This window comes from Colletotrichum siamense (genome assembly GCF_013390195.1).
Source record: "Colletotrichum siamense strain Cg363 chromosome Unknown KSG_Cg363_contig20, whole genome shotgun sequence".
In the NCBI taxonomy this organism is placed as follows: domain Eukaryota; kingdom Fungi; phylum Ascomycota; class Sordariomycetes; order Glomerellales; family Glomerellaceae; genus Colletotrichum; species Colletotrichum siamense.
This window is the reverse complement of record NW_023501033.1, coordinates 83,628-107,805: the sequence shown is the minus strand read 5'-3', so window position 1 is coordinate 107,805 and position 24,178 is coordinate 83,628. Positions and strand designations below refer to the sequence as shown.

Below are 24,178 nucleotides of genomic sequence, written 5' to 3'. Positions count from 1 at the left end.
CGTCGGGTTCCATTCCCCCATGACCAGCCACATTTTCTCGCGCCACAAGGAAACACACGTCTGACTTTCAAACTGAGGCCGCGCACTTGATTCCTCCTGAGTCGGCTCAACGATTCCAACAATGCTTTTAGACGCCCCTTTACGATCACCACCTTTGAAGAGCGAGCGCCCTTTGATTGATTCACCCTGGGTTTCACCGGGTAGGCTTCGTTTGGCGGCTGCCTTGGCCACCAGCCGGTCTGCTTGGGCCAGCCGGTCTGCTCGGGCCACCTCGCTCCAGTGGCTTGAATGTCGATCGATAATTCTTGGAGTCGTCCGCTGAGACGGAGGTGTGGAGAGCCATCCGCATGTCCGCCTTCTTCTTCGGGTTACCGGCCGGCTTCTGCATCTCCTTGCGCGCGTCGTTGAGCTTGAACGCCTTCGGGGGCTGGGGCCGAGGCTCCGTCGGCTTAACATGCTTCGTCACGCTGCCTTTATACCAGTACACCGACCCATGATTGCTGCGCCCAAGAGGGATTAGAGACTTGACGTCAATAATGAGGCCGCCCTCCTCCTTCGCCTCCCGCAACACACAATCAGCGAGCGTGGTGTCGTGGCGTGAGTCGTAGCCTCCCCGTGGCAGGATGTAGCCGACCTGGTCGAAGTTGCCATTCGCCGGAATCATCCACACGTTGCCGTCCTTGTCATAAGGGACGACGCCGCATCGGACGCGATCTTTGGAGCCCTTGAGGGTCACTGGAGCATTGGTTAATTCATAAACTGCTAGCTCTGATCTGGCGATTGAGGTGTGCGGTTATTACTCACCTGAACCGTCTTTGCCTCCGCTCTTGACCGTATCGGAGGGGAGGCGCCAAGTATCGACGCCCCTCATACCCTGCCACACGTCCTTGTCTCCCGGCAGGAGGTCTTTCCCGTTCTGTGCTGTAGCAGCCTGGAAGGCGAACGCACCCCAAAGTGCAACAGACCACACGTTAGAAACGGAATACTGCATCTTTTCTGTTGGCCAGATAGCGGTCTATCTTTTATTCGTTTGTTTGCTTGTTGCTCTCTCCGTGAGAGAGAGGGAGATGGAGGGAGATGGAGGGAGATGGAGGGCGATGGAGGGAGATAGAGATCTGACTTTCACCTGTGTGGGCCGGCTCGTCCAAGTCAAAATATTACAACAGGCAATCTCAGAGCAGGTAGAGTAGTAGTGAAGAAGCCAGCTATGAGAGTTAGCATCAGCGATAGAGCTAACACATTATATACCATAATCCACCACAGCCACCTCCCTGCTGTTCCCGGCTGAGCCGTCTTCGGGGTGCCCGTCCACGCTCACGAACCCTTGGTCATTCGGCATTGCCGTCAACTGCTGATTACACTGCTAGCTATCATCTCCATCATGGAATCGCCGTATATACGAGTTTAAGGACCAGGTGGGGACCCTAGCCATCGGCTCCTGCGTTCCATCTCCTCTCTGAAGTGAATCAGCATGAGGTGTAACGCGCATGAACGGTCGCCCCGAGTCCTGATAATTTTGACCGGATGGCCGGAACGGCCTCAGTCGGATCCAGAACCGGAAGACTGCAAGAACCCGGGAGAGGACTCTCCTCATTAGGGGTTGGGCAAAGGTTCTAACAAGATCGACCAGGCGGTGATCGGGTACCAGAGGCCGGCTCCCACGAACAGAACATCGGGCCCAGATGACAAGGGTGGTGATGACCGGAATACGACGCAGCCATGCATCCCTAATCCCATCTCTATCGCCGCTCTAGAACTTGTTCACGCCATTCTCGGCAGCCTTGTCACTTATCGTATCTCACACTTACTAAGTAGGGGCCCCCCCGACGTTACATTTAAGGTTTAGGTCTCTTACTAACGCTATCACGCTACTATATAAGGATGTGGAGTAGTAGCAAACTGGCTATTGGTCGGGAAGATCGAAAATCCTTTTTCAACGAGTTACATACGTCTATCAGCGGGTGTTAGGAGAGATTTCATGGACTTGGCGTTACTCAATAGTTGACGGGATAGTTACAGCCTCCTGCGTCAAGTAGACGGATGTCTCGAGCGCCCCAAACGCCAGAGAGAGAAGCCAAAAAAAAAAAAAAAAAAAAAAAAAAAAAAAAAAAAAAAAAAAAGAAAGAAAAAAGAGAAAAAAGAAGGAAGGAAAGAAAAGCGCCATTGGTCTGACAGATGCCATCCCTCCCTAGGTAGTCGCTCAGCAACGCCCACGAACTTCATTAGGAGGTGCTTTGCAATACAGTCCTTGCCCGTCGGCGCACTCGAAGCCGGTATCAGCAACCTCACGGCAGGCAGCCTCCCACTCTTTCCCTGCGATCTGGTCGCTGTCGGTAGACTTCACACACTGGTCGATGCGTCAGGGCCGTTGTCCAATTGGGTCGCCAGAGATGTTCATACCTGTCCAGAGGAGGCGTCAAACTCGCCCTTGCCCCACTGGTGCTGCTTTGAGGCGTATAGCCCGCATGCCTTTGCGGTGATACGTAGGTTGGGACCGCCGCCATTGTGACACGCGCAGCTATCGTGAAGGTCGGCAGAACATTGGGGATGTTAGGTGAGACGGTCTGGGTTGAATGGCTAGAGATGCCTGGGACTTACGCGATAGATAGGAGGGCTAAGCCGACGGCGGCCTGCAAGAAACATAGCTGCATCGTTGCACAGAAAGGTTCGATGCTCCGCTACTACCGTTGCACCGTGGGAAGCAATAAGAGGAACCTGACCGTTCGTGTAGGACGATAAAGAACGTTCTGCCCAGCGGATAGGCTACGTATAGCAGCAGTGAAGAAGTAAAGAGGCACCTGTGACAAGTATGAGTAGCGACGAGGGCAAGCGGGAGCCTCGAACATGACAGTGTGAGGTGACCCATCCAGTCTTATATCCATAGCCCGGTAGTAAGGTATGGTTCTTCCGGCAGCTAGCACGGTGGCGTGTTAAATCACCGAGCGATGTGCATCCATGACCCATCCGGCTTCAGCTAGCTCGTGGTGTTTGCCTACTGCATCCACTAGACGTACCAGCTATGGGCCGCTGGGCAAACGTCGTTTCTTTACTAGATGGCCGGAGTTGCCGCCGGACACAGCGAAGCTCATTCGCGTCCTGCTATGTCCGCCTTTCGTGTCGCGGACTTCTCACTTCCATCCGTTATCAAACCCGGATCGTCGTTGTGGGGCGACGTTGAGCGACGGATGGCTTCCCGTCTTTTTCGGTCCTCGACACCTGAGGCGCGCATACCCATTCGATCACAAGCCTACGTATCGCCGTCTCGCCCGCTGTCTAGGCTCAAGATGCGCTGCCGAGAAGCCATAGCCTTGCAGGTCATGGGCAGCGTGGCTCCGAGCCCCACAGCCGGTCCACGGCACTCGTTAGGACAAGTCACTATACTAGTGTTCGGGCGGAGTGCCCCTGTCACCGAGCAGAATTTCTACACATTCTTTTGTAGAAACCCCGTCCTCTAGAATCTCAACCGTGATTCTTGCAGCCGCCGGGCAGGTCCTTTGCGGGGCCTCGGCAGCCCCGAAAGTCATCCAGATTACGTTCGGCAGCCCGCGACGGCCGTCATGCGCGTCGCGCCTGTCCTTTCCAACCGTCCGCGTGTCAGGCCTCGTCCGCCCATTCCATTTTTTCACTTTTGGTTTTTTTTGTTTTTGGTTGTTTTTTTTTGGTTTTTTTTTTCCCCCCCTCATGCCCCTGCCGAAGCAGACAATATGATAAGAACGGAAAGGAAAAGAAAAGAAGAAGGGAAAGGGGAAAAGGGAAAGAGGGGAAGGGAAAGTAAACCCATCTTAGACCTTCCCTGTCAGAAGGCTTTCTTCGCTCGAAAGGGTTCGTTCGCCGGGTTCAAGGTAATCCGTCGTCGGGCCGTACGAACCCTAGTGAGCCCCCTCTGGCTCGCGAGCCTCGTCATGTCGCCCCGCCCCGCCGCCGCCGCCATTCTGGACCTGGGTGCCGTCTGTGCCCCGGCATGAGATCGTCTATGTACGCAGTACCTTGCCAAAACAGCCAGTCCATACTGGTACTAAACAGGTCTCATTACACTACCTTACCTTTACCTTAAGCATCGACGGAGTAAGTGATGCCAGCAGCACAACGTCCGAAGGTATATATGAACGGCTGCAGCCGCCCAGTCCCTTTTCGGGAACATCTCGCCTCCTCACCACTCTGCGCCCTGCGCTGTACGCTCGTTTCCCTCATCTAGTCCACGACTAGCTGACATCTTCTTACCCCCCATCACTCTCTATCGTCCATCCATCAATACACTAGGCGTTCGCTGTCGACATGTCATCCAAGATGAGACGGTCGTTCTTCATCACCACACTTGGCCTACTCAGTACTGCTGCCGCTGTTGCCGCTGTTGCCGTCTCCCAGCCAGCCCCTTACCCTCTGCGTTTCGATGACGTCGTTGCTGTAAATGAGGATGGTTCCCACAGAATTCTCAAGACGGCAGAGTACGACGCTCTACTGGCGCGTGTTGCGCCCAGAACTGTCCAGATGACCGTGCCGTCCACTGACGGGGACGGCCTCGCCCGTCGCGACTGCGGAAGGAGCACGGAGGTCCAGGTTGAGTCCGATGAGGAGTTCCTCAACTGGGATGTCGCCATCTCGCCCATATTGAGCTCCCATGGTGGCACTGCCACCGCCTCCGTCGCCAAAGGCTACTCCGTTGGGAATTCAGTCAGTGTTAGCTCAACCGCCAACGTTGCTTTCGCAAAGGTGGCCCTAAGCATGTCTCTCTCAGTCAACTACGCCCAGCGGTGGACGACTTCCGACAGCCAGACCCTCAGCTTCACCGTCCCCGAAGGCCAGCATGGCCTCGTCGTGTCGCAGCCGCTCGTCCGCCGTGTTACCGGGCGTCTGCTCACCGGCTGCAGTCATCGCCCAACCAGTACGCCGTTCATTTCCGACACCTACACGGACCAAAGTTTCGGCAATCTCGATTTCGTCAAAGGCGTCATACGACTTTGCAACAGCACCGTCTACCCCATCCCTTACTGCAACGGCCAGGGCTTCCACTACTAAGGCAGAAGGGACCAGCCAGGCCTGTGGTTGTCTTTGATGGGCGGTCTCGGCTGCATTGTGGGCGGCGGAGGGAGTATAGGGTTGACTGGGCGTGCTGAGATGGACGGAACGGCCGTTGCGCGGAGAGTCGTGGTTTCGTCCGAGCCCAAAGTGGTTTGGACACCCTACCACCAGCGTATGCAAATGGTATTTGGTCGGCGGGCGCGGGTGATGAGGGCGGCGGGCGTCCTATAAGTGTTTTTAGTCGGCCGAATCGAGGTAGTTAGTAATACTTAGGATCTTTCCAAAGATACAAACATAAGATTTATAGTTAAATATATATAGAGAATAAGATTCGTTCTTAACATCTACAGAAGAAAAATTCGTTTCTAAAGCTTGCGCGGCCCGAACAGGCAAAACTCTTCTAACCATTGCGGGGGCCCGTACGGGGCGTAGAAGCCCTGTTACATCGAAGCTAAGCAGAGATAGATATCTGGCCGTCGAACAGACGCAGAAGCCAAAGAGCTCTCTTGGAAAAAGGAGAAACAGGAAGAAAGCAGGAGAAAATCTATTCACAGTATAACGATGTTGTGGACGGAACGAGCGTGGAGCGTTCGTGCAGCAGGGGAGGAGGGTGGTGTTTCACGCACACACCGTTGTTTTGTGGGGCTTTGCTAGCCTCTAGTGGGCTACCGGTAGCCATAGGGCTCCACTTGCAACAGCGATATCAACGCCAGCTTCTGTTCCTTCTGTTTCTTTTCTTTCTACTCAACCGAGTGCCTTGCGATTCCGAGATCAAACCGTCCATGATCAGACCAAACCCCTTCCCCTCTGTACGTTATTCAGCAACCGACCTGAATACTCAGGTCCCTGTCGTTGACGAGATCTGACGCTGTCAGCAAGGGCTGCAGTCCACATGCATAATATAGTGATGATGCTTGGAGTGATCATCACAGGGGCTCTCTAATAGAGTATGTAGTAAAATGTTGGTGAGTAAATGCTTAATGACTGAGCTCGGCATGTAGGACGTAGGGCCGTCACACCGTCTCGACCGAGTCATTAGGCACCTCCCGCTGCTGCTGCTGCTCGTACTCATAGGGGCTTTAACACAGAGACCCGAGAAATTCCCTCCTTTTTTTTTTTTTTTTTTTCTAAAACAAAAAACGGGGGGGGGGGAGGGGCAAGGAAGAAGGGAAAAGAATATGTAGAAAAGCCGAAAGGAGTACGGGACGCTGTGGAACATAGAAACACTTTGATCCAACGTCTCGGGTTGTCCGATTGACAGGGGGATATCTATATAGGGCGGGGTATACTTGCTGGGCGTTGGGGTACATCCAGCCACAGGTGTACAACCGTCGGCCAGAAACCCCATGAGCCGCCCATCTCTTTCCTCTCTGACCACCCCTACACGAATGGGGAACCTCGACGGAACGGAATGGCTAAGCTGGGAATGCCGGGGTCGCTGCTGTGGCGCGAGACGGGTACGCCTACTACTCCGTACCAACGACCTGTTTCAATACGCGTCATAACGCGTCCGCCGTGCTCAGCAGGTCCTATCATGATCATTAGCACAGGAGTCAAGCTTCAGCTACAGAGGCTAAGAACCTAATCAGTTTCCCGCCTAGGACAGTCTATTAATCAACTAACAACCTCAACATATATTATTAACTAGTTTAGACACTGACTATTCCGTGCGCCAAGCAGCGCAGAGTATAAAAGCTTAATGGTTGTCAAGCGTAATGGTTGTCAGGCGTAACAAGGGACGTTTCCAAAGGCGTCCTACTGCAATCTAACGAAAAGGACCGGGTTGTAAGCTATCCAGCCCTGTGAATGCATGAACCCCAGCTGCAGGCTCATGATGTCCTAAGTGGCTAGCGAACAGTATTCTCCTTCGATCTTCGCCCCAAGCTTTCATGGAGGCAGTACGTCACCGCATTAGCGAAGCCGATGAACTGGCTCGAGCTCTGCAGAGCCGCCAGCAGCAAGCCATGCGATTCGACCCCAGACGCTTCTATCACTCTGTTCACAAGGGCGGGGATCCAGAGCAGGATATACAAGATGGGATACGAGTTGAGGAGCATCATGCGCTTGATACGCCGCTCCAATCTCCGGGTCTGCTCGTCAATCGAATGATGAGCCGTCGCTGCAGCGGTGAGGTTCGGCAGCATTACCTTACCACTCGCGCCGACGTCTCGGCTAGAGCTCGGTCGGGAGTCCGCCAGGTAATCATCTCCCCATGGTTGAGGATTACACGGCGATAGCATGCTTCTGGTACTGCTGTCTGATGTCAAACACCTCGTAACAGGAAACGCTGTGGCGTCCGTCGCCAGGGGGGGAAGGTCGTATCCCAGCGGCTCTGCGGTCCGTGGAGGGTGTCGTCCACCCATAGACGCGACTTGCGGCCGTGGCCAACCCACGTCCAATCGACTCACCGTCGTGTGGCGTGCTGTCAACGGAGCGGCAGTGCTCGTCGAGCTTCCGGTCCAGCCCAAGGAAGCTGGCGCCATTGCAGCGGGGCGAAGGCGTTGGCCGAGGTACCACCAGACGTAAGCGTAGATGGAAACGGTGGCGAACATGATCCACAGACGCCAAACGTAGGTGAGGGCAAATCGGAGATCTGGCCGGTCCCACGTTATCCAGCACCAGTTCCCGCTGACGGGCCCCACGACGCCGATGCCAGCCGCCGCGACGCTGGTAGCAATAGGGACGATCCACACGCAGAAGCAGATGGAGACCCTCTCGAGGAACGTCCCCTCCGCCATGGACGTTTTTTGTTTTACTACCAGAAGTGTGGCAATGGCGATGGCGAGGATGGAAAAATCGGACGCTTGCACTGACAGTTGACCAATCACGCTGTTCAGGACACAGGCTGTTCCACGTTGTAACCCTTTGTCCCTGATGTATATAATCCCCGAGATGGTGTTGTTGGCTGAGTTAATGAATTCTTTTTTCATTCGGAAGCCGTTAGCCCTCTCGTCCTCTCGGAACAATCTTGACGGGAACCACTTTACCAGCCACCATGAGGTTAAGAATGAGGATGTGGCGCAAAGACCGGCGCCGGGTGCGGTGGAGACCGATGGAGATCAATGCGCCAAACGTCGTTAGGAACGAAAGACTACTCCCCATTAACGTCAAAGACGCAACTAGTACGTTGAAAGCCATTGTCGACGTATGGTGCCACGATGCTGTCGCTCTTTCCTACACAGCTACCTCACGCAGAAGACTTCACTTTGCTCTGTGTAAGGTCGAATATATGACCAGCGAGAGACCATCTCTGCCGTACTGGCCCAGTTACACGATGACCGGGAACCGTCGCGGATTGGGTTCCATCTTACATTCAATTGCGGGGCTATAACTAACCGGTAGTGCCATTCGAACCTTAGCAAGGGTGCATATCCACCAAACCCGGTCAAAGACAAAAGGGAGGGAAGAAAAAAAAAAAAAAAAAAAAAAAAAAAAAAAGAAGAAGGGGGAGGAAGAGGTAAACAGGGGAAAAGGAAGACATTTGGGGCCTTCACGCGCGTCGCGATCGATGTTGGGGTGAATTAAACGCCATTTGGGCGATGGCATGGCATTGTCTGGGCACCAGAATTACGTTCTAACCCTAGTCGTGATCTGAACGGAGTGGGGCCGAGGTAGCCGCAGGTGAGGCAGTCGGCAAGGGACACTAGAAAGACAAGGGGTCAAGGTGGGGGAAGTGAAGTCTACTTTGCCGATCAAGGTGTTTTTTTGTTCCCTGTCTCCTTCGGTTCCGGTGCCCGCGGCGGAAGATTGTTCGTCAGAAGTCTTGAGTCTGCAAACAACCGGCTTCGGACAGTCCGCAGGCAAGCTGGACAACCGCGCGTTTGAGCTCCCAGGTCAGCGGCCACTGCTCGGGGCCTCGCGGTCATCTGTACACTGTCTGCTGGTCTACCGGCCTGCTGCAAGAAAGTCGCGTCTCCCACCCCTCGTTAGACTGTGGCATAAGCATTCGGTACGATGCTGGATCAAGAGACGGTTACCATATGTATCAACCATCGTCTGACGACCTATAATGGAATGGACACTGCTTGACGGCTGGGAGATTGAGATTGAGATTAGCATATATATAAATTAGCCTAGCGATTTACTGGGATACGACCGGCCTGCTATCGCCCTCGGTCGACCCGGACAGCCGTCATTTGTCAACTGACGCCATGTTCTTAGCGCGCAAGCCTCCCCATGCTGCCTCGTCTTGGATTCGGATGCCTCATCCGGATATCTATCGATACGTACCATGGTAACCTGATTCCGTACGTACGGTAACCGTCCTCGAGGCGCACATGCTCAAACGCGTACGGGCCAACGCTGGGAAATTTTCTGCTTGCTCAACTGTCCAACAAAACCCCCCACTCGCCTCTCGACCTCGCAGAGAGCTAATTTTAGGTCAACGCGACACGACAAGACACCGACATCGCCGGTATCCACGCCTGGCCGCAGTCGCGTCGCCCATTCCGTGAGCCACCTAGGCGATGGCTTTTAGGAGGAAGACCGAGCGAGCTCGACGTCCGGGCAGCAACATAGCGCGACTAACGTATGGAGCAGGCTTGGAGACGAATGTCAGTGGAGGGATATCGGCCCCACTAACGGATACCGTTTCCCACGCCTAATACTAATTAAAGCACTTTTGGTAGTAATCATAGTTCCTTTAACAGTCCAATTACATCGATGCTTATACCTCACGATGTAACCTGTAGGCCTATACCTTTTCACATTCTACAAAGTACTCCTCATTCTAAGAGATGTAACTAGTCAGAGCATTGACAAGTACTACATAGTATACTACATACTACATGTAGTGTAGTGTAGTTGTAGTACTGGATTTTTCGTTGTAGTATACTACAGTGGGGCTGTAGTAAGAGTGTAGTATACTACAGCACCATTTTTAAATCCGTAGTACTGTAGTATAATACTATAGACTACAGCTCTAGAAGTGTTAGTTTAATTATAGTTGATTAACTAATAGTAATTCAATAACATGTTTTATTTCTATAGTTATTAAATAACTAATTATTAATTGTATAACTAATAATAGTAGTATTAATGATAAGGTATAACTGATAATAATATTATATATGTAATACTATATATTTAATTTAATTACATAGATATCTTTATTATTCTTAATTAATTAAACAAATCTTTTATAATTGTAACTAATAAAAACTTAGCTATAACTATTAATATTCATATACTATGTTATATTTAATAATATAGGTAAAATGTATTATAACTTGTAGTATGTAGTATACTGCATACTACATGTAGTTGTAGTATGTAGTACTGTAGTACTGTAGTAGTCAATGCTCTGGAGCCTCAGCCTCAAATGTTAGATCATAAAACTTAGACTATATTTTACGTTTATAAACCTATATTGAATCAGTGAGTAGTTACATTCAGAATTCTTACAAAGTTAGGGTACCCATGCATGTATATATACATGTATGTATACATATATGTATAGTTAAATGTATTAATTTTCTTTTCCGTCTTAATTCTTGTGGGATCTACGTAGAAAAGCCTAGTTCACATAATTCACAAAGCCCCGGATAGCTGGACGACACAACCCGGGTAGCGAAACTCTAATGGAGTGCATCATACTAGGAGCATGACGTCCGAGAGCATCTTATGTATGAACGGCTGCAGCCGTCCATCCCTTCCTCGGGAACACTTCATCTTCTCACCACCCTACGCCCTGCGCTGTACGCTCGTTTCTCTCGCTTAGCCCACCACTCGCCAACACGTTCTCACGCCCATCACTCTCTGTCATCTACTTATCAACAGACCAGCCGTTGTCTACATGTTATCAAAGATGAGACGGTCGTTCTTTATCACCATATTCATCAGCCTACTTAATGCTGCTGCTGCTGCTGCCGCCGCCGCTACTATAGTCTCCAAGCCGGCCCCTTACCCTCAGCGTTTCAATGACGTCGTCGCTGTGAACGAGGATGGTTCCTACAGAATTCTCAACACAGCACAGTACGACGCTCTACCAGCGCATGTCATGCCCAAGACCGTTCAGATGCACGTGCTGCCCACGGAGGAGGACAGGCCCGCCCGTCGTGACTACAGAAGCAACAGGGAGGTCCAGGTTGACTCCAACGATGACTTCCTCAACCAGCACGTTGCCATCTCACCCATATTCAGCTCCTATAGTAGCCCTACCACCGTCTCCATCTCCGGCACCCAAGACTAGGTACCCCATCGGGAACTCGGTCGGTGTCTTCAACCGGCGATCTCGGCGGCATTCTGGGTGGGTGAGCAGTAGAGAGGGCGAAGGGAATAGAAGGAAGGGAAGAAGTGGAAGAAAGAAACAACAAGAAGTGGAAGAAACGGATGGAACGGAAGAAGACACAAGAATGATGCAGAAAGCCTGCTCCTTCTTGGCACGGACGCCACGCAGCCGTAGATTGACGTTGGGCTGTGAACGATGTGTCAGCCCCAGAGAAGCCCGCCTGTCGATTGCCCACAACCCACTGACGACCGGCTCCGGGGTTTGCGGCGGCGCGTACAGGGCGAGGAAGCCCTGTTACATTGACGCCAAGCAGAGGTGTCCAGTCCATTAGAGAGGCAGAGACGCCAAAGACCTCTCTCAGGAGAAGACACGGGAAGAAGCTACAAAACAAAAGAAAGTACTCACAGTGCATTCATGTTGTGGACGGAATGAGCGCCGAGCATTCGTGGTGTACGCCGTAATGTCACGGAGCCGGGGCGGGGGGCCGTGTGGCCAGCAACGGCAATTGTCGATCTCGGCTAGCTTATATTTATTTCTTCCCTTCATTTCCCCTTTACCTGATTCAATATCCCGATAGCTCCATTAAATCGATCAAGCCAAACTCCTTGCCCTCGATGGGGTACGTACGTCCCATGAAACCTGATGAATATCCTGGGCCTAAACATATAGAACACTTAAAGAGATCGACAAAGCAACGGCGTCCAAGAGCCCGAGGGAAGGCCCCATGGCAGTAGCGCGGATCCCCACACTCCTCCTCTCACTGTGGGATCCCGATGACATTTTTAGTCCAGCCTCGGTAGTCGACGACCGTGTTATCAGGGAGCCGCTTCCAATCCATTCTGCAATCGACCTTGAAATCTAGGTTACTGTCGTTGATGAGGAAGGTTGGGATGAGCAGCTGCTTGGCCCCCTTTGTAAATTTGATACTGGAATCGCTGGGTTTGGCAATCCTGGACAATCGAAGGGCGCGATTGAACACCGCGTTGGTAACCTTCTTGTTGTTGAAGATTTGCTTATACGCCCAGTCATACTGCTTCTCGATATCCCACCAGGTCTTTTCCGGGATCCAGGCTTTGACAACGTTCTCAACAGCCATACCGCTGGCGGTTATGTGACAATACCTGCATAGAGAATCGCGGTCAGGCTTAAGCACCGACTTCGTCTAGTGGTGGGTTGTGGCATGTGCGTACCAATCACCGGGGTTCCCGACCCACTGCGCAGGCCCAGGTGTTAGGTAAACGCCGTGTCCGATTTGTGCGCCGCCACGTGCTAGGCTAGGGGCATAAACAAGTTTATGCTCCGTGTTATACGACCTTGCTTGAGCCTAATTGATTCGTAAGTCTTCGGTGTTATATTGGCGCTAATCCTCCTGTTGAGGGGAGGCGGGAGAAGAGGGAGAAAAGGGAGAAAAGGAAAAAAAGAGCTCTTACTGGATGAACAGTCCTGTAGCCAACTGTGATGCGACCTGGCAGCAACCTCGATGCCGACTTCCGCCCCGGCCCTGATGCCGGATCCCCCCCCGACGTCGATGCCGAATTCCCCCGCGACGTCGACGCACAGCAGCCCGCTCGGCTAGGCCGTAAGGGTACGGAGGCGACGCTCCCAACAAGGGTGGCAGCCCATAGGATTGTGACGATGCCAGGAATGATCATCATGCCGGCTCTCCGACGGAAGATGTAGCAAGACGTAGGTAAGCAAACAAGACAGTCGGTCTATCTCGACTGGGACAATAGGCACAGCAGCTGCTCGTACTTATGCTTAGGGGGTTTTCAGTATAGAGACCATAAGCCCCCATCGATCCTGGAATGGAAAGACCGGGGGTTTCCAAGCGTATGCCATCCTTCGATAGACACGAGCCGCCGCAGAACAAGGCTGCACCGCCAGCGGCAAGGCCGCCGTATAACGCAGGGGATTACATTGAACGTCGGGCCACTACCGGAATGACCAATCAATAATAAATATAAGCCCACGAAATGAATGGTTTTGCGCGGGGCGGGGGACGTTAGGAGGCGAAAGCGACGGCGGTATCCGAACACGCACGCGGCAGCGACATATCAAATGCTAACAACCACAGCGATAGCCCCTGGCCGCAACACTTCATTTCCCGAGAGGCTGTTGTAGAGCCATTGGTGTACGGTATGCGTCACCCAAGTGGACCGGACACCACCGGCGATTCGTCCGTGGAGGGGAGGCGAGGGAATGAAGGGAAATAGGGAGACCAGAAAAATACTACCACCACCACTCCTACTACTACTACTACAGTTCTTGTCCAAAAGTCAGAGCCCACCCGGCGTTTTACACCAAAACTCACCTACTTTATAAAGTTATATAAAAAGAACGTAGGTAGTAATTATACTTATAATTTCTATATATAGTTATTCTTAGTAAAGTATATATAATATATTTTTTCTTAGACTTATGGCATCTTTACTTAGAGAGTTATAATCCTTAAAGGATTTAGAAAGTAAGAAATTCTTAGATTAGTATGTGAAATCGCTAGAATTTCAACGAAATTATATCCTTTTAACTTTAATAACGTCCTCTGATATAACGTTATATAATATTAAAAAGCAAGAAATACTTAAAACTATTTCTAGTTACTAAAATATTGAAATAGTTTTTTTGATATGGATTTTTATACCTATTTTTTTAATATACTTAAGTATATAAATATATTATTCTTTTCTTATAATTTCTATAAAACTACTGATAAATATATATATATATATTATGTATACAATATAGAAAAGAATACTAATTTAGCCTTTTTAAGTATTTATTTACATATAAAAGTACTTTTCATATAATTATATAGTGTAATAGTGGGGATGCACGCGTTTAAAAACAGGGCGCTGTGTATGTGGGCGTGGGAGGGCTCAGACTTTTGGACACTTCCTGTACTACTACTGCTACTACCGGAAAAAAGAAAAAAAAAAAAAAAAAAAAAAAAGGAAAAAGAGAAAAGAGTAGACAACCCCCAACCCTCAACCCCCAACCCTCAACCCTCAACCCCCAACTCCCCCCCCCCCCCCCCCCCCCCCCCCCCTTTAAAAAAGAAAAAAAGAGAAAGAAACAAACGGGGGAGGAAGGAGGAGGGAAAGATTAGGGTCCTTCGCAGCTCGGCGCGATCGAAGTTCGGGTGAATGAAACGCCATTCAGGCGGTGGTACGGAGGTGCCTTTTTAAAGTTTCTGCCGGAAATGCCAAGACCTTTGTACCAGAAATACCCCGTTTACGTTATCAGTACTTAGAGGTACAAAACACCGTATCAATCTTATCGTTAGTCCCCTGTGAGATCCCCTATAAGCCCCTATATTGTTGGACTTTCTGATAACAAGTGTATCTCTCGGGATCTACACGTACCTAAGATCTTGAAAGGCACCTCCGTATAGCATTGTCTACGGACGCACCAAAATTACATCACAACCCTGGTTGTGACCTGAACCGAGTGGGGCCGATGTAGCCAGAGTTGAGGCAGTCGGCAAGGGACACCATAATAACGAGGGGGCAGCGGGCGCAGTGAAGTCTACTTTACCGGCCAAGCTGCGTTTTGTTCCCTGTCTCCTCTGGTTCCAGTCCCCACGGCAGAAGATTGTTCGTCGAAAGTATCCTGCAATCAACCGGCTTCAGACAGCCCGCAGGCAAGCCGGACAACCGCGCATTCTAGCCACCAGGCCTGCGGCCACTGCTCGGGGCCTCGCGATTAGCTGTACACTGTATGCCGGTCTAACGGCCTGCTATAAGAAAGTTACGTCTCCCATCCTTCGTTAAACTGTGGTATGAGCACTCGGTACGATCCTGGATTAAGGGACAGCTACTGCATGTGTCAACCATCGTCTGACGATGGCGGACACTGCTTGGCGGCTGGGAGATTATTACAGTTTATATATAGGCGTACGAAATTCAAAGACGATATAACCTACCATTCGTCTCTCTCTCTCTCTATTTCTCCTTTTTTTTCTCCTTTTTTTTTTTTTTTTTTTTTTTTTTTTTTTTTTTTTCAAGAATCACACAGTACAGTAAATATTCTATTTTGTTTCTATTTATTATGAAAGAAAAAAAAATTTGAAAGGTTACTACGGTAGAACACCGGTAGTATACCGGTACTCCAGTAGCATTTAAGTAGTATTACTAATAAACAGACCAGACTGATACCAAGCACTCGTCGTATATCTTCTAATCTTTCCACCCTGGTCACACAAACCCCCCGGCCCCCAGCCCCACTCCTAGGAGATGGCCCGTCCCAGTGGAAGGGAAGCCTGGGGACGGGAGACCAATAATAGTTACAGCAAACCTGCCTCTAGCTAGACCATTTCAACTCAATATACTCCCAAACGCCAACCAAGTTAGGTAGGAATAGCATTCACTAATGTCCAGAGGACGACAAGGTCTTTACGCGAACACTATATCATTGTACTAATGTTTCATTGGCTAAGGTACCTAGTATATTGCTACTGGACAGAGCATGAGGCCCATCCAGCATTCCATGGCCGTCCACCGACTGGGTCCCGCGTTGGTGCACTAGGTCCTGGCAACCAAGCCCGCGCACATCCTCTCGACGAGCTCGAATGTATTGTCGAGGGCATTCGTATCAGCCAGGTTCTTCCGGAACGGCCTGATGCCGTCCGTGTAGTGCTTCCTGTTGGTCCTGATCTTGGAGAAGGCGTCCCGGATCTCCTTGACGGACACGTAGTCCGTCTTGGAGAGCGCGGCGTAGGGGATCTGCGGCAGGCCGATGCCGACGCCCATCCTCTCGAGCCGACGTGCGAAGTACGTCTGGTCGGCGGCGTAGTCCGTCGGCAGGATGATTTGGGGGACGCCCGCGGCGATGGCGTCCGTCATGGAGCCGACGCCGCCGTGGGTCAGTACCAGGGACATCTCCGGGAACAGCGTGGCCCACGACGTCTCGCCCACGAACAGGTGGAAGACGCGTCCGTTGTGGGTGACGCGCCGGAAGCTGGACTCGGACCGTTTGACGTTGTGCAGGATGATGAAGCTCCAGTCGGTGAGGGCGGCCAGCTCCTGCTTGGCGACCTCGAAGAATGCCGGGAAGGCGTGATCCTTGTCGAAGGGGCGTTCCTTCATACCCATTCCCATGTAGAAGATGGGCCGCTTGCCCTGCTTGTCGATCCACGAGTACACCTCTCCCTGGCGGCCCGGTCTGGCCGTGCTGGAGCGAGCCGACAGCCGGGGTAGCTTGCCGACCATGGCCGCCCCGACGGCGCTGGGGGATGAGCTGTCCCAGATCTCGGGCTGCTGTGCGTAGATGCGGATATGGTTGGGCTTGATGTCCTTCTTCGTGAGGGCGGTGGAGCGGATGCCGGGAAGGTAAAAGACCTGGAGCTCGACGAGGATCCGGTCCCGGGTGGGCGCCGTCAGCTGCTGGATCTGGCGGCGCTGGTCCGGTGTTGTAGCGGAGGGGGGGATGAAGTGGCTCGCGACGATGAGGTCGGGCGACCAACCGTGGAGGATGGACGCCATTTTCTGCATAAACATGGCGACCGCCTGGTCGCGCCGGGGCGGGTTCGTCTTCGAGGCCCACTCTCGGTTGTCATTGGCGAACTTGGCCTTGAGACCTTCGGGGAAGAAGTCCCGGTAGCTGTCGCCGAGGACGATGGCGTGCTTGACGTCGAAGATGGCCGGTCTGTCGAGCATGCCCTGGAGCACCGACGAGAGCAGGGGGACGTCGCCGTTGCTCCCGCCATAGATGATGAAGAAGACCTCGATCTTCCCCTTGTTCCTGCCGCGAGCCTGGAGGCCCCTCTGCAGCTGAGTCTCAACGGCCTTCAAAGCCTGGGACGGGCCGGGGATCTTGCTGCCCGGGGCGCCGGCCAGGATCTCAATGACCTCTCTGACCTGAGAGTCCGCGGCGGTAGACGGGCGCTGGATACCCCGGGCGACCAACGCCTCAGCCGCAACACTGCTGTTCCAAGCATCCGTTTCCAAGCCCTCTGGTTCAACAGGTGCACCTCCTGGAACGGGGCTGGCGGCGGCGACGGCGGCAAGAGAGCTACCAGCGAAGAGGGCGAATATCAATAAGACACAAAGCGTGCGCAGCGGTCTGTACAGCCTCGCGGCGTCCCTCTCGAGAGACATGATGTTAGGACGTGGGTGTTATCGCCTTGGTGATTGAAGACGATGGTGAGCAGAGTAACTGCGAGATATAGAGAGAGAGAGAGAGAGGGAGAGAGGGAGAGAGGGAGAGAGAGATAGAGAGAGAGAATAAGGGAGAGTAGAGGAGAGATAAGGGAGAGTAGAGGAGAGAAGGAGAGGAGGAGGGAGGGTGAAACAGAGAAGGAGAGAGAGGTGTAGGAGAGAGGTGAAGCTCTCGCACGACGGCTGGCTACAAAGTTATCCGGATATCACGCGTGCGTTCGACTGATCAATGATATTCCTAAATATGTCGGCGTCTCCAGAGCTAGGAGGAGCCTAGCTATAGAGTGAGGAGGAGATATTAACGCTGGACCAGACGGTCAGCCCGCCGTCTAGAACATCTCGACACCGCAGGACTTTCCGTATGCCGCTGCTTGCAGCTGAACGAACATTTACGTCCGAGTTCAATCCCGTTGACACCGGGGCCTAGGGTCTTGGCTCTCATGGGGGGGGGTGGGGAGGGGAGGGGGCCGTGGTCGCCTTCAGCCGAGCTGGCAGCCAGTCCGCTGCGGGGAAGAGCCCTCCTCGAGTGCTCACTGGGGCTGCGCTCAGGACGAGGAAAGCATCGCAACATGCGCATCGCAACATGCCTCCCTCCCACAGCATCCTCGTTCGAAGAGGATGAGAGACACAAGCGTGTGTGGTGGCTCTCGATCGGATATTGCCGTCCGGGCAGCCGTACCGACGAAGTGGGCTCTCAGCCTTCGGAGACGCCGCCGTCAGCCTTTTGCTGAGATCCCCGACCGGACCCAGTCTCTAGGCCTGGTTATTGCTGTTGTCAAAGTGCCGAAAACACCAGAAAGCTCATTCGCTTGAGGGGGGGAACCGTGAAACTCCTAGCCCTCCGCGGAACACGGTGCGTTGCAAGCGTTGTTCTCTCACTACTTAACCCCTCCGGTCTGCGCAACGTCCTCGATCTCACCTCGAAGACCCCCGACACGTTGTGCTGCAGGTCCCTACATTGAAGGCGTCCCTTCCCCGCGAAATCCAACTTCACGCTCCTTTAGTCGTTTACAGGCTTCGCCTTCCCCATCAATCCCTTTTCTATCGTTTCCCTCGCTCGTTTTCGTCATGCACTGGTCTCTTGCCACCCTAAGCTGTCTCCTGGCGGCGTCGGTCTCGGCCGCACCGCTCTCAACGCAACATGTTCCGGGCCTCGCCGCCCCCGCCCTGCCGTCATCGGCAGGAGACCTCGCCCCCGGGCCGTCTCCCCAACGGGACGACCTCGGGGACGAGGACGACGCCGGGGCGCGCGTGCATCTTTCCACAGCCGGCTCGCTCGTCGGCAGAGACATCAAGAAGGGCTGGTTCAGTCCACAGGAGGCGGCAATGCTCCAGAAGGAGTCGGAATCCGACGTCAACTTCTTCCACCTCATGGACAGCCTCGACACCCTCAGCCAGCTTCTAGACCGGAACAAGATCCCCTGGGCCGTCGCCGGCGGCCTTGCCTTGAAGATCCACGGCCAGCCCAGCCGTTATACCGGCGACATCGACATCGTCGTCCAGACAACGATGTCAAAGCTCAAGACAGCGCTGAGCAAGGACAAGAAGTTCATTCTCCCCGGCCCCGGATGGCCAAGCGATTCCCACCTGCGGGTCTACCACAACCAAGGGAGCTCGTCTAAGCCGAAGTATATTGAGGTTGACATGATCATCGCAGGTAAGCTTTACCTTACTGCGTCCTTGCCTTGCCTTGCCTTGCCTTGCCCCCCCCCCCAGGCCATGGGCTCGTTGATTGGTGGAGCGATATTGACGTACATCACAGGCACGCTCACGACACCCGAAAATCTCAGAGCCAACTCAAAGGATATCCAAAAGGAGACGAGGGCCAAGAAGGCGCTGAACATCCACGTGATGAGACTTGGAAAGATCTTCAAGTCCAAGGTCTACGCTTTAGCCGCAGACCATCGCAATAAGAACGACAAGGACATGAAGGATATTAGCTGGATCATTGAGAAGACCCCTGGGGCCCTCGTTAACGTCCAGCAGGACCTGACATACGATCTGCGGCAGCTAGTGATTATGCATCTCGTCCGCCTGAGGTCGCCCCTGGTCGCTAAGGCCAGAGAGCTCCTCGGAGTCGATAACGGCGCGCGTCTCCACGCGGTGCCACCCCCGCAGATCGTCGGTGTCCCGCCGAACCAGGAGCCGGGCTTCGTCAGCTGGCTGTTTGACGGCACCCCTGGCCACACCGTGTGGGGCTAGACGTAGTAAGGTAGGGCTGACGGTCATTGGACGGATGGCGGCCGGGCGGGCTGTTCGGATGGCTGGCGGAAGTAATCCAATCGGGGAGTGTACCGAGGATGGCTTGTGTCTAGTTTCCTGTTGTTTTAGCTGGCGTAGTGTACAAGCATGGACGAGGTTGCAGTCCACGGTTTGAATGTGCGCGGGACGGCCCGAGCGGTCTCGGTGGGGGCTGCAATGTAACGCACCTTAAGGAATTCAGTATACTTACACACGTTGCCTTTCGCCGATAAAACGTTGATGAATTAATTAATTTCCTGTCTTCTTACTTAAAAAAAAAAAAAAAAAAAAAAAAAAAAAAAAAAAAGGGCTCCCAGTACTGTTAGACTTCCGAATGGGCCATGGCCATGGGAACATACACTACCACCCACCTTCTTAAATTTGTTTTCATGTTATTTGACCCATGGATTCTCGTCCTACTAACGCAAGCTGCGGCTGTATTGCACTTATTGGTCCTCTCTGCTTATGTTAACGCTTTGTAGTACCTAGATGCGTATATCGCCCAGCAGCATGCTTGCAGTCTACTGACAGACTTATCACACAAAGGGGCCTGCGCAAGTCATCCTAGGCGGAGCCGAGTGGGACGTGACGACCTCTGTTGTTTGCAGCCTCCGGCCCCCTCGGACGTGGTTGTGGAGGAGGCAGGGACAACACGGTCAGAGTCACCCGCACCCAGCAGCCAAGAGACGGACAAAGCAGTCGTCGGGAGGTCCGATGCTTCGTGAAAACAAGCTCTAGCGTCTACTTTTAGATGCACGACCTATCGCCTTTGGCGTCCTCCTCGACTGACCTGTCACCGACCTTGCCTAGCTATAAACTAGCGACTTTTCTACGTATGCCACAGGCTAGGCCTACGTGGACTACACGCGCCTCTACAGTGCTGGACAAAGGCTATGCTGCTGTTTGAGCGAAGAGGAGGCCCTGTGGATTGGACAACAGACCCGCCGCACTCTCTACCACTTCTGTTGCGGCCCTCGGGTTGTCCGACGGCGAGACCAACATAGTTCCTAGCGGCCAGAGGGCCCCACTTGCGGCCCACTAGACGGGATGTCGTTGAATCTGCCGACACTGGCCTCCCCGGCCGAGTGCAGATTGATGCTATACCCGGTCTTCGTTAACGAGTCACGGCCAGGCACGCCCTGCCCAGCCTCCGCAGACCCGGAAGACTAATTACGCTCCGGTGGAGGGCGGTGGGTATAATATACGTGTCGGCAGCAAGGTCTACTATTTCGAGAACCTGCGAGACCAGCTAGAAGACAGTCAACCGCATCCCGCACACGAAAGAAAGGCTCTCTAAACATATTACCGCCTGGCATTCGGGTTCTCCGTCGTCCCGTCGAGTGACTTCCGGCTCGTCAGATTGGCCTGACCAAACGTCCGGTGAGGCCGTCAGTCGGTTGCTTGCTACGAGGCAGCCTTGTCGGGCGACGGCTCACGCGAAGAAGGGAAGCCCAGTCGTCGTGACCCATGCGTCCGCTGATGCCGTTCTTCGTCAATTCCGATGTCACCGGGCGCCTTGATCGGACTGGCCAGTGTGCCCTGCCCCCCGCCGCGGATATCCCACGAAGCAGGCTCATCAAAGGGAGAGGAGGCGGAGGTAGTCTGGGTCACTGTGGCATGTTCCATGTTCTAGAGGCTGACGGGAAGCAGTATATATCTACTACCAAAAGCCAGATCTTCTCCTGCCCAAACAGCAACCAGCCACCACAACAGCCATATTTCTCTCTTGTCCTTCCTTTAACTGACCTTCAAAGCCTGCCACTCGCTACCCACACTCACCCACGTTCGTTCTAGTTTTCTTTGCCAACATGGTCGGACCGCGTCCACTCCTCGTGCTTCTATCTGGCGCCTCTCTATTGGTGTTGTCTAGCCATGGGGCCCCCGCGAACGGGATGCACGTCACCCGAGGCGGGGGAATGCCACCAGCGGAGGTTCAAGCTGCTGGCGGACCTCTTTCCGGGCATCTCGCTGCACTAGGGCCTGAGGGTCAAGACGCCAGTGTCCGATATCAGGTAGACAGTGTCTCCCCGAGCTCTGAAGCCGCAGCCGAAGACGGACTTTGGGAAGGCGACGCACTCTCGAGGAGAGCCACGGGCAGGAAGTCCGGATCCTTCTTCAGCCGTTTCAAGGTATGTTAAGCCCTACCTATCGACCGACTCCAGCTGACCGCCGCCAAGCGCCCCTTTGGTAGGCGGCCCTCCACCAGGCGGCCCTCCACCAGGCGGCCCTCTAGCGGACGGCCCTTTTCCGGACGGCCTTTTACAAGACGCCCCGCGTCATCCCAAACGGCCGCCGGGGACTCTCGTTCTGGGGGTCTTCCTGCGAAGCAGCCGATGGCTGACGAGACCGCCCTTGATGAGACCGCGGCCGACGACACCGCCGTCGACGGGGCTGCCGCCGACGGGAATGCCGTTGACGGGACCGCCGCCGATGGGACTGCCGCCGATGGGACTGCTGCCGATGGGACTGCCGCCGACGGCTTCTCGGGCGAAGAGGGTTCAGGCGCCGAGGGATCTACCGGCGAGACGACCGCCGACGGGTCTTCCGTAGACGAGGCTCAAGTCCAGAAGCGATCCACCACCAAAGGCTCCACGAAGAAGGTGTCCACCAGCGCGACCACCGCTGACGAGACCTCCACCGGCGCGACCACCGCTGATGAGACCTCCACTGGAGCGACTGCTGCTGATGAGACCACCGCTGACGAGACCTCCACCGGCGCGACCACCGCTGATGAGACCTCCACCGGAGCGACTACTGCTGATGAGACCACCGCTGACGAGACCTCCACCAGCGCGACCGCCGCTGATGAGACCTCCACCGGCGCGACCACCGCTGATGAGACCTCCACCGACGAGACCTCTACCGGCGCGACCACCGCCGACGAGACCTCCACCGGCGCGACCACCGCTGATGAGACCTCCACTGGAGCGACTGCTGCTGATGAGACCACCGCTGATGAGACCTCCACCGGCGCGACCACCGCTGATGAGACCTCCACTGGAGCGACTGCTGCTGATGAGACCACCGCCGACGAGACCTCTACCGGCGCGACCACCGCCGACGAGACCACGACCGGCGCGACTACTGCCGACGAGACTTCAGCTAACGAGACTTCTACCGGCGGGGCATCTTCCAGAAAGACCTCCGCGAGCAAAACCGGTTCTAAGAAGACCACCTTAAAGAAGACTGCTGCCAAGAAGGCCGCTGCTGATGATACTGCCGCGGAGTCCGTATAGGGCCAACTTAACAAGGCACCGGACGGGAGCGCGGCTCTCGGCACTTGAGCAGCTTGGCTCCCACACATCGGCTTATTGCGATCGGCTTGTAGATATATACCTGTTCTTTAGTAGCGTCCGCGTGGGGGTACTTTTAGACGCGCTCACGAAACGCAACACCGTGGAACGTGCGGCTTCTCATATTTACGCTTTATATTTTGTTTAAAGATTAAGTCATACTTCTTACTCGAAGAATAAACCCGCTGTTGATACATGACATGCAGTCGCCCTGCCCACATAAGCTTCTGCTCTCGCAATCCCCCGCAATACGACTGGATAGGTAGTTTCCGAGCAAGGCAATGCCCTCCGGAATCCGGTTACCATGGCTAAGGTAATTGCAGCAGCCGTGTTTGCTCCCCGCCCGACCCCTCCTGCGACAAGTCATTACGGTCCGCTCGACAGCGAGCACCGGCCGCGCGTGCCCCATGGCCCGCCGAGCAGGCAATCATTAGACAGGCAGAAGCCTTGGGCTTCCTCGTCATCAGGATCAGCCGTCGACACTGTATGCTTCGTCCGGGGACCGGTAGGCGAGGGGTGAGAACCTGTTGTGTGTGTCACAACGGGGTCATTGATGCGAAGTCGCTCGTATACATGCTGTTTCCAAGGGGATTCTACACCACTTAAACCGAGGTTAGCCCTATAGTAGATAGCTAGGTAGTCTTATTTCTATAGGCTCAAGCCTGCCATCGCCTAACGACTTTGCTTGGGCGGTTTTCATGATGATTACGCCTGGTTCATAGACGACAACAGATGAGTCCTAATCCCGCCATCTAGTAACCTCGTGGACCGAGCGTTAAAGGACATGTGAATGTCCCCGGCTGGTTCGTCTCGCCCTATCCATAGGGGTTCTGTTGGGAACTGTGAATGGACGTCTTCCACCTCCATATCGCTAGCTAGGGCGCCGCGGGCGGACGAGACGGTCGACAGTTGACCACGCGAACAAGTGTTCACGTGCGCAAAGTCGAGAGGCTCTGGCTCAAGATTCTGCTCACACCAGGGGAAGAATGGATGATCCCCCCGACGCGGATACGTTGTGGACAGGCAGGCTCAACGCAACCCTGCAAGACCCTTGGGCTCTCACCCGTCAGTTGGAGTTAGGTGGTCTTGGCTGTGCTTAACCCCACTAGCTGCCCGCTCTGCCCGCCGGCGTCACAGCCGCGACCGATTCGCCGGGCCTGACCCGGCGAAGCACAGCGGACCCTGATCCGTTCGGAGATGGCCGTTGTTTCAAGGACTCCACCAGCTACCTTACTACCTGC

At 53.8% G+C, this 24,178-nt stretch overlaps 8 protein-coding genes across 8 annotated transcripts; 3 read left to right on the top strand and 5 right to left on the bottom strand.

Annotated features, from left to right (window-relative positions):
* Window positions 1-193: 193 nt before the first annotated feature.
* Window positions 194-991, bottom strand: CGCS363_v015152 (uncharacterized protein; the record flags this gene model as incomplete). The annotated part of the gene is made up of 2 exons (XM_036647001.1): window positions 194-735; window positions 805-991. The coding sequence occupies 2 exons, from the start codon at window positions 989-991 to the stop codon at window positions 194-196; spliced, it is 729 nt and encodes a 242-aa protein (XP_036487777.1).
* Window positions 992-2,200: 1,209 nt separating this feature from the next.
* Window positions 2,201-2,651, bottom strand: CGCS363_v015151 (uncharacterized protein; the record flags this gene model as incomplete). The annotated part of the gene is made up of 3 exons (XM_036647000.1): window positions 2,201-2,347; window positions 2,401-2,518; window positions 2,599-2,651. 3 exons carry the CDS (start codon window positions 2,649-2,651, stop codon window positions 2,201-2,203), a joined length of 318 nt encoding a protein of 105 aa, XP_036487779.1.
* A 1,624-nt stretch (window positions 2,652-4,275) lies between these two features.
* Window positions 4,276-5,016, top strand: CGCS363_v015150 (uncharacterized protein; the record flags this gene model as incomplete). Its single annotated transcript, XM_036646999.1, has 1 exon — window positions 4,276-5,016. The coding sequence occupies one exon, from the start codon at window positions 4,276-4,278 to the stop codon at window positions 5,014-5,016; it is 741 nt and encodes a 246-aa protein (XP_036487788.1).
* A 1,850-nt stretch (window positions 5,017-6,866) lies between these two features.
* CGCS363_v015149 (uncharacterized protein) lies at window positions 6,867-8,157 on the bottom strand (the record flags this gene model as incomplete). The annotated part of the gene is made up of 2 exons (XM_036646998.1): window positions 6,867-7,924; window positions 8,007-8,157. 2 exons carry the CDS (start codon window positions 8,155-8,157, stop codon window positions 6,867-6,869), a joined length of 1,209 nt encoding a protein of 402 aa, XP_036487764.1.
* A 3,848-nt stretch (window positions 8,158-12,005) lies between these two features.
* Window positions 12,006-12,344, bottom strand: CGCS363_v015148 (uncharacterized protein; the record flags this gene model as incomplete). The annotated part of the gene is made up of 1 exon (XM_036646997.1): window positions 12,006-12,344. One exon carries the CDS (start codon window positions 12,342-12,344, stop codon window positions 12,006-12,008), a length of 339 nt encoding a protein of 112 aa, XP_036487801.1.
* Window positions 12,345-15,768: 3,424 nt separating this feature from the next.
* On the bottom strand, window positions 15,769-17,343 carry CGCS363_v015147 (Sterol 3-beta-glucosyltransferase; the record flags this gene model as incomplete). The annotated part of the gene is made up of 1 exon (XM_036646996.1): window positions 15,769-17,343. The coding sequence occupies one exon, from the start codon at window positions 17,341-17,343 to the stop codon at window positions 15,769-15,771; it is 1,575 nt and encodes a 524-aa protein (XP_036487765.1).
* Window positions 17,344-18,471: 1,128 nt separating this feature from the next.
* CGCS363_v015146 (uncharacterized protein) lies at window positions 18,472-19,605 on the top strand (the record flags this gene model as incomplete). The annotated part of the gene is made up of 2 exons (XM_036646995.1): window positions 18,472-19,060; window positions 19,166-19,605. 2 exons carry the CDS (start codon window positions 18,472-18,474, stop codon window positions 19,603-19,605), a joined length of 1,029 nt encoding a protein of 342 aa, XP_036487768.1.
* Window positions 19,606-21,452: 1,847 nt separating this feature from the next.
* On the top strand, window positions 21,453-22,880 carry CGCS363_v015145 (Dynein heavy chain-like protein; the record flags this gene model as incomplete). The annotated part of the gene is made up of 2 exons (XM_036646994.1): window positions 21,453-21,773; window positions 21,822-22,880. The coding sequence occupies 2 exons, from the start codon at window positions 21,453-21,455 to the stop codon at window positions 22,878-22,880; spliced, it is 1,380 nt and encodes a 459-aa protein (XP_036487802.1).
* Between the last annotated feature and the right edge of the window lie 1,298 nt (window positions 22,881-24,178).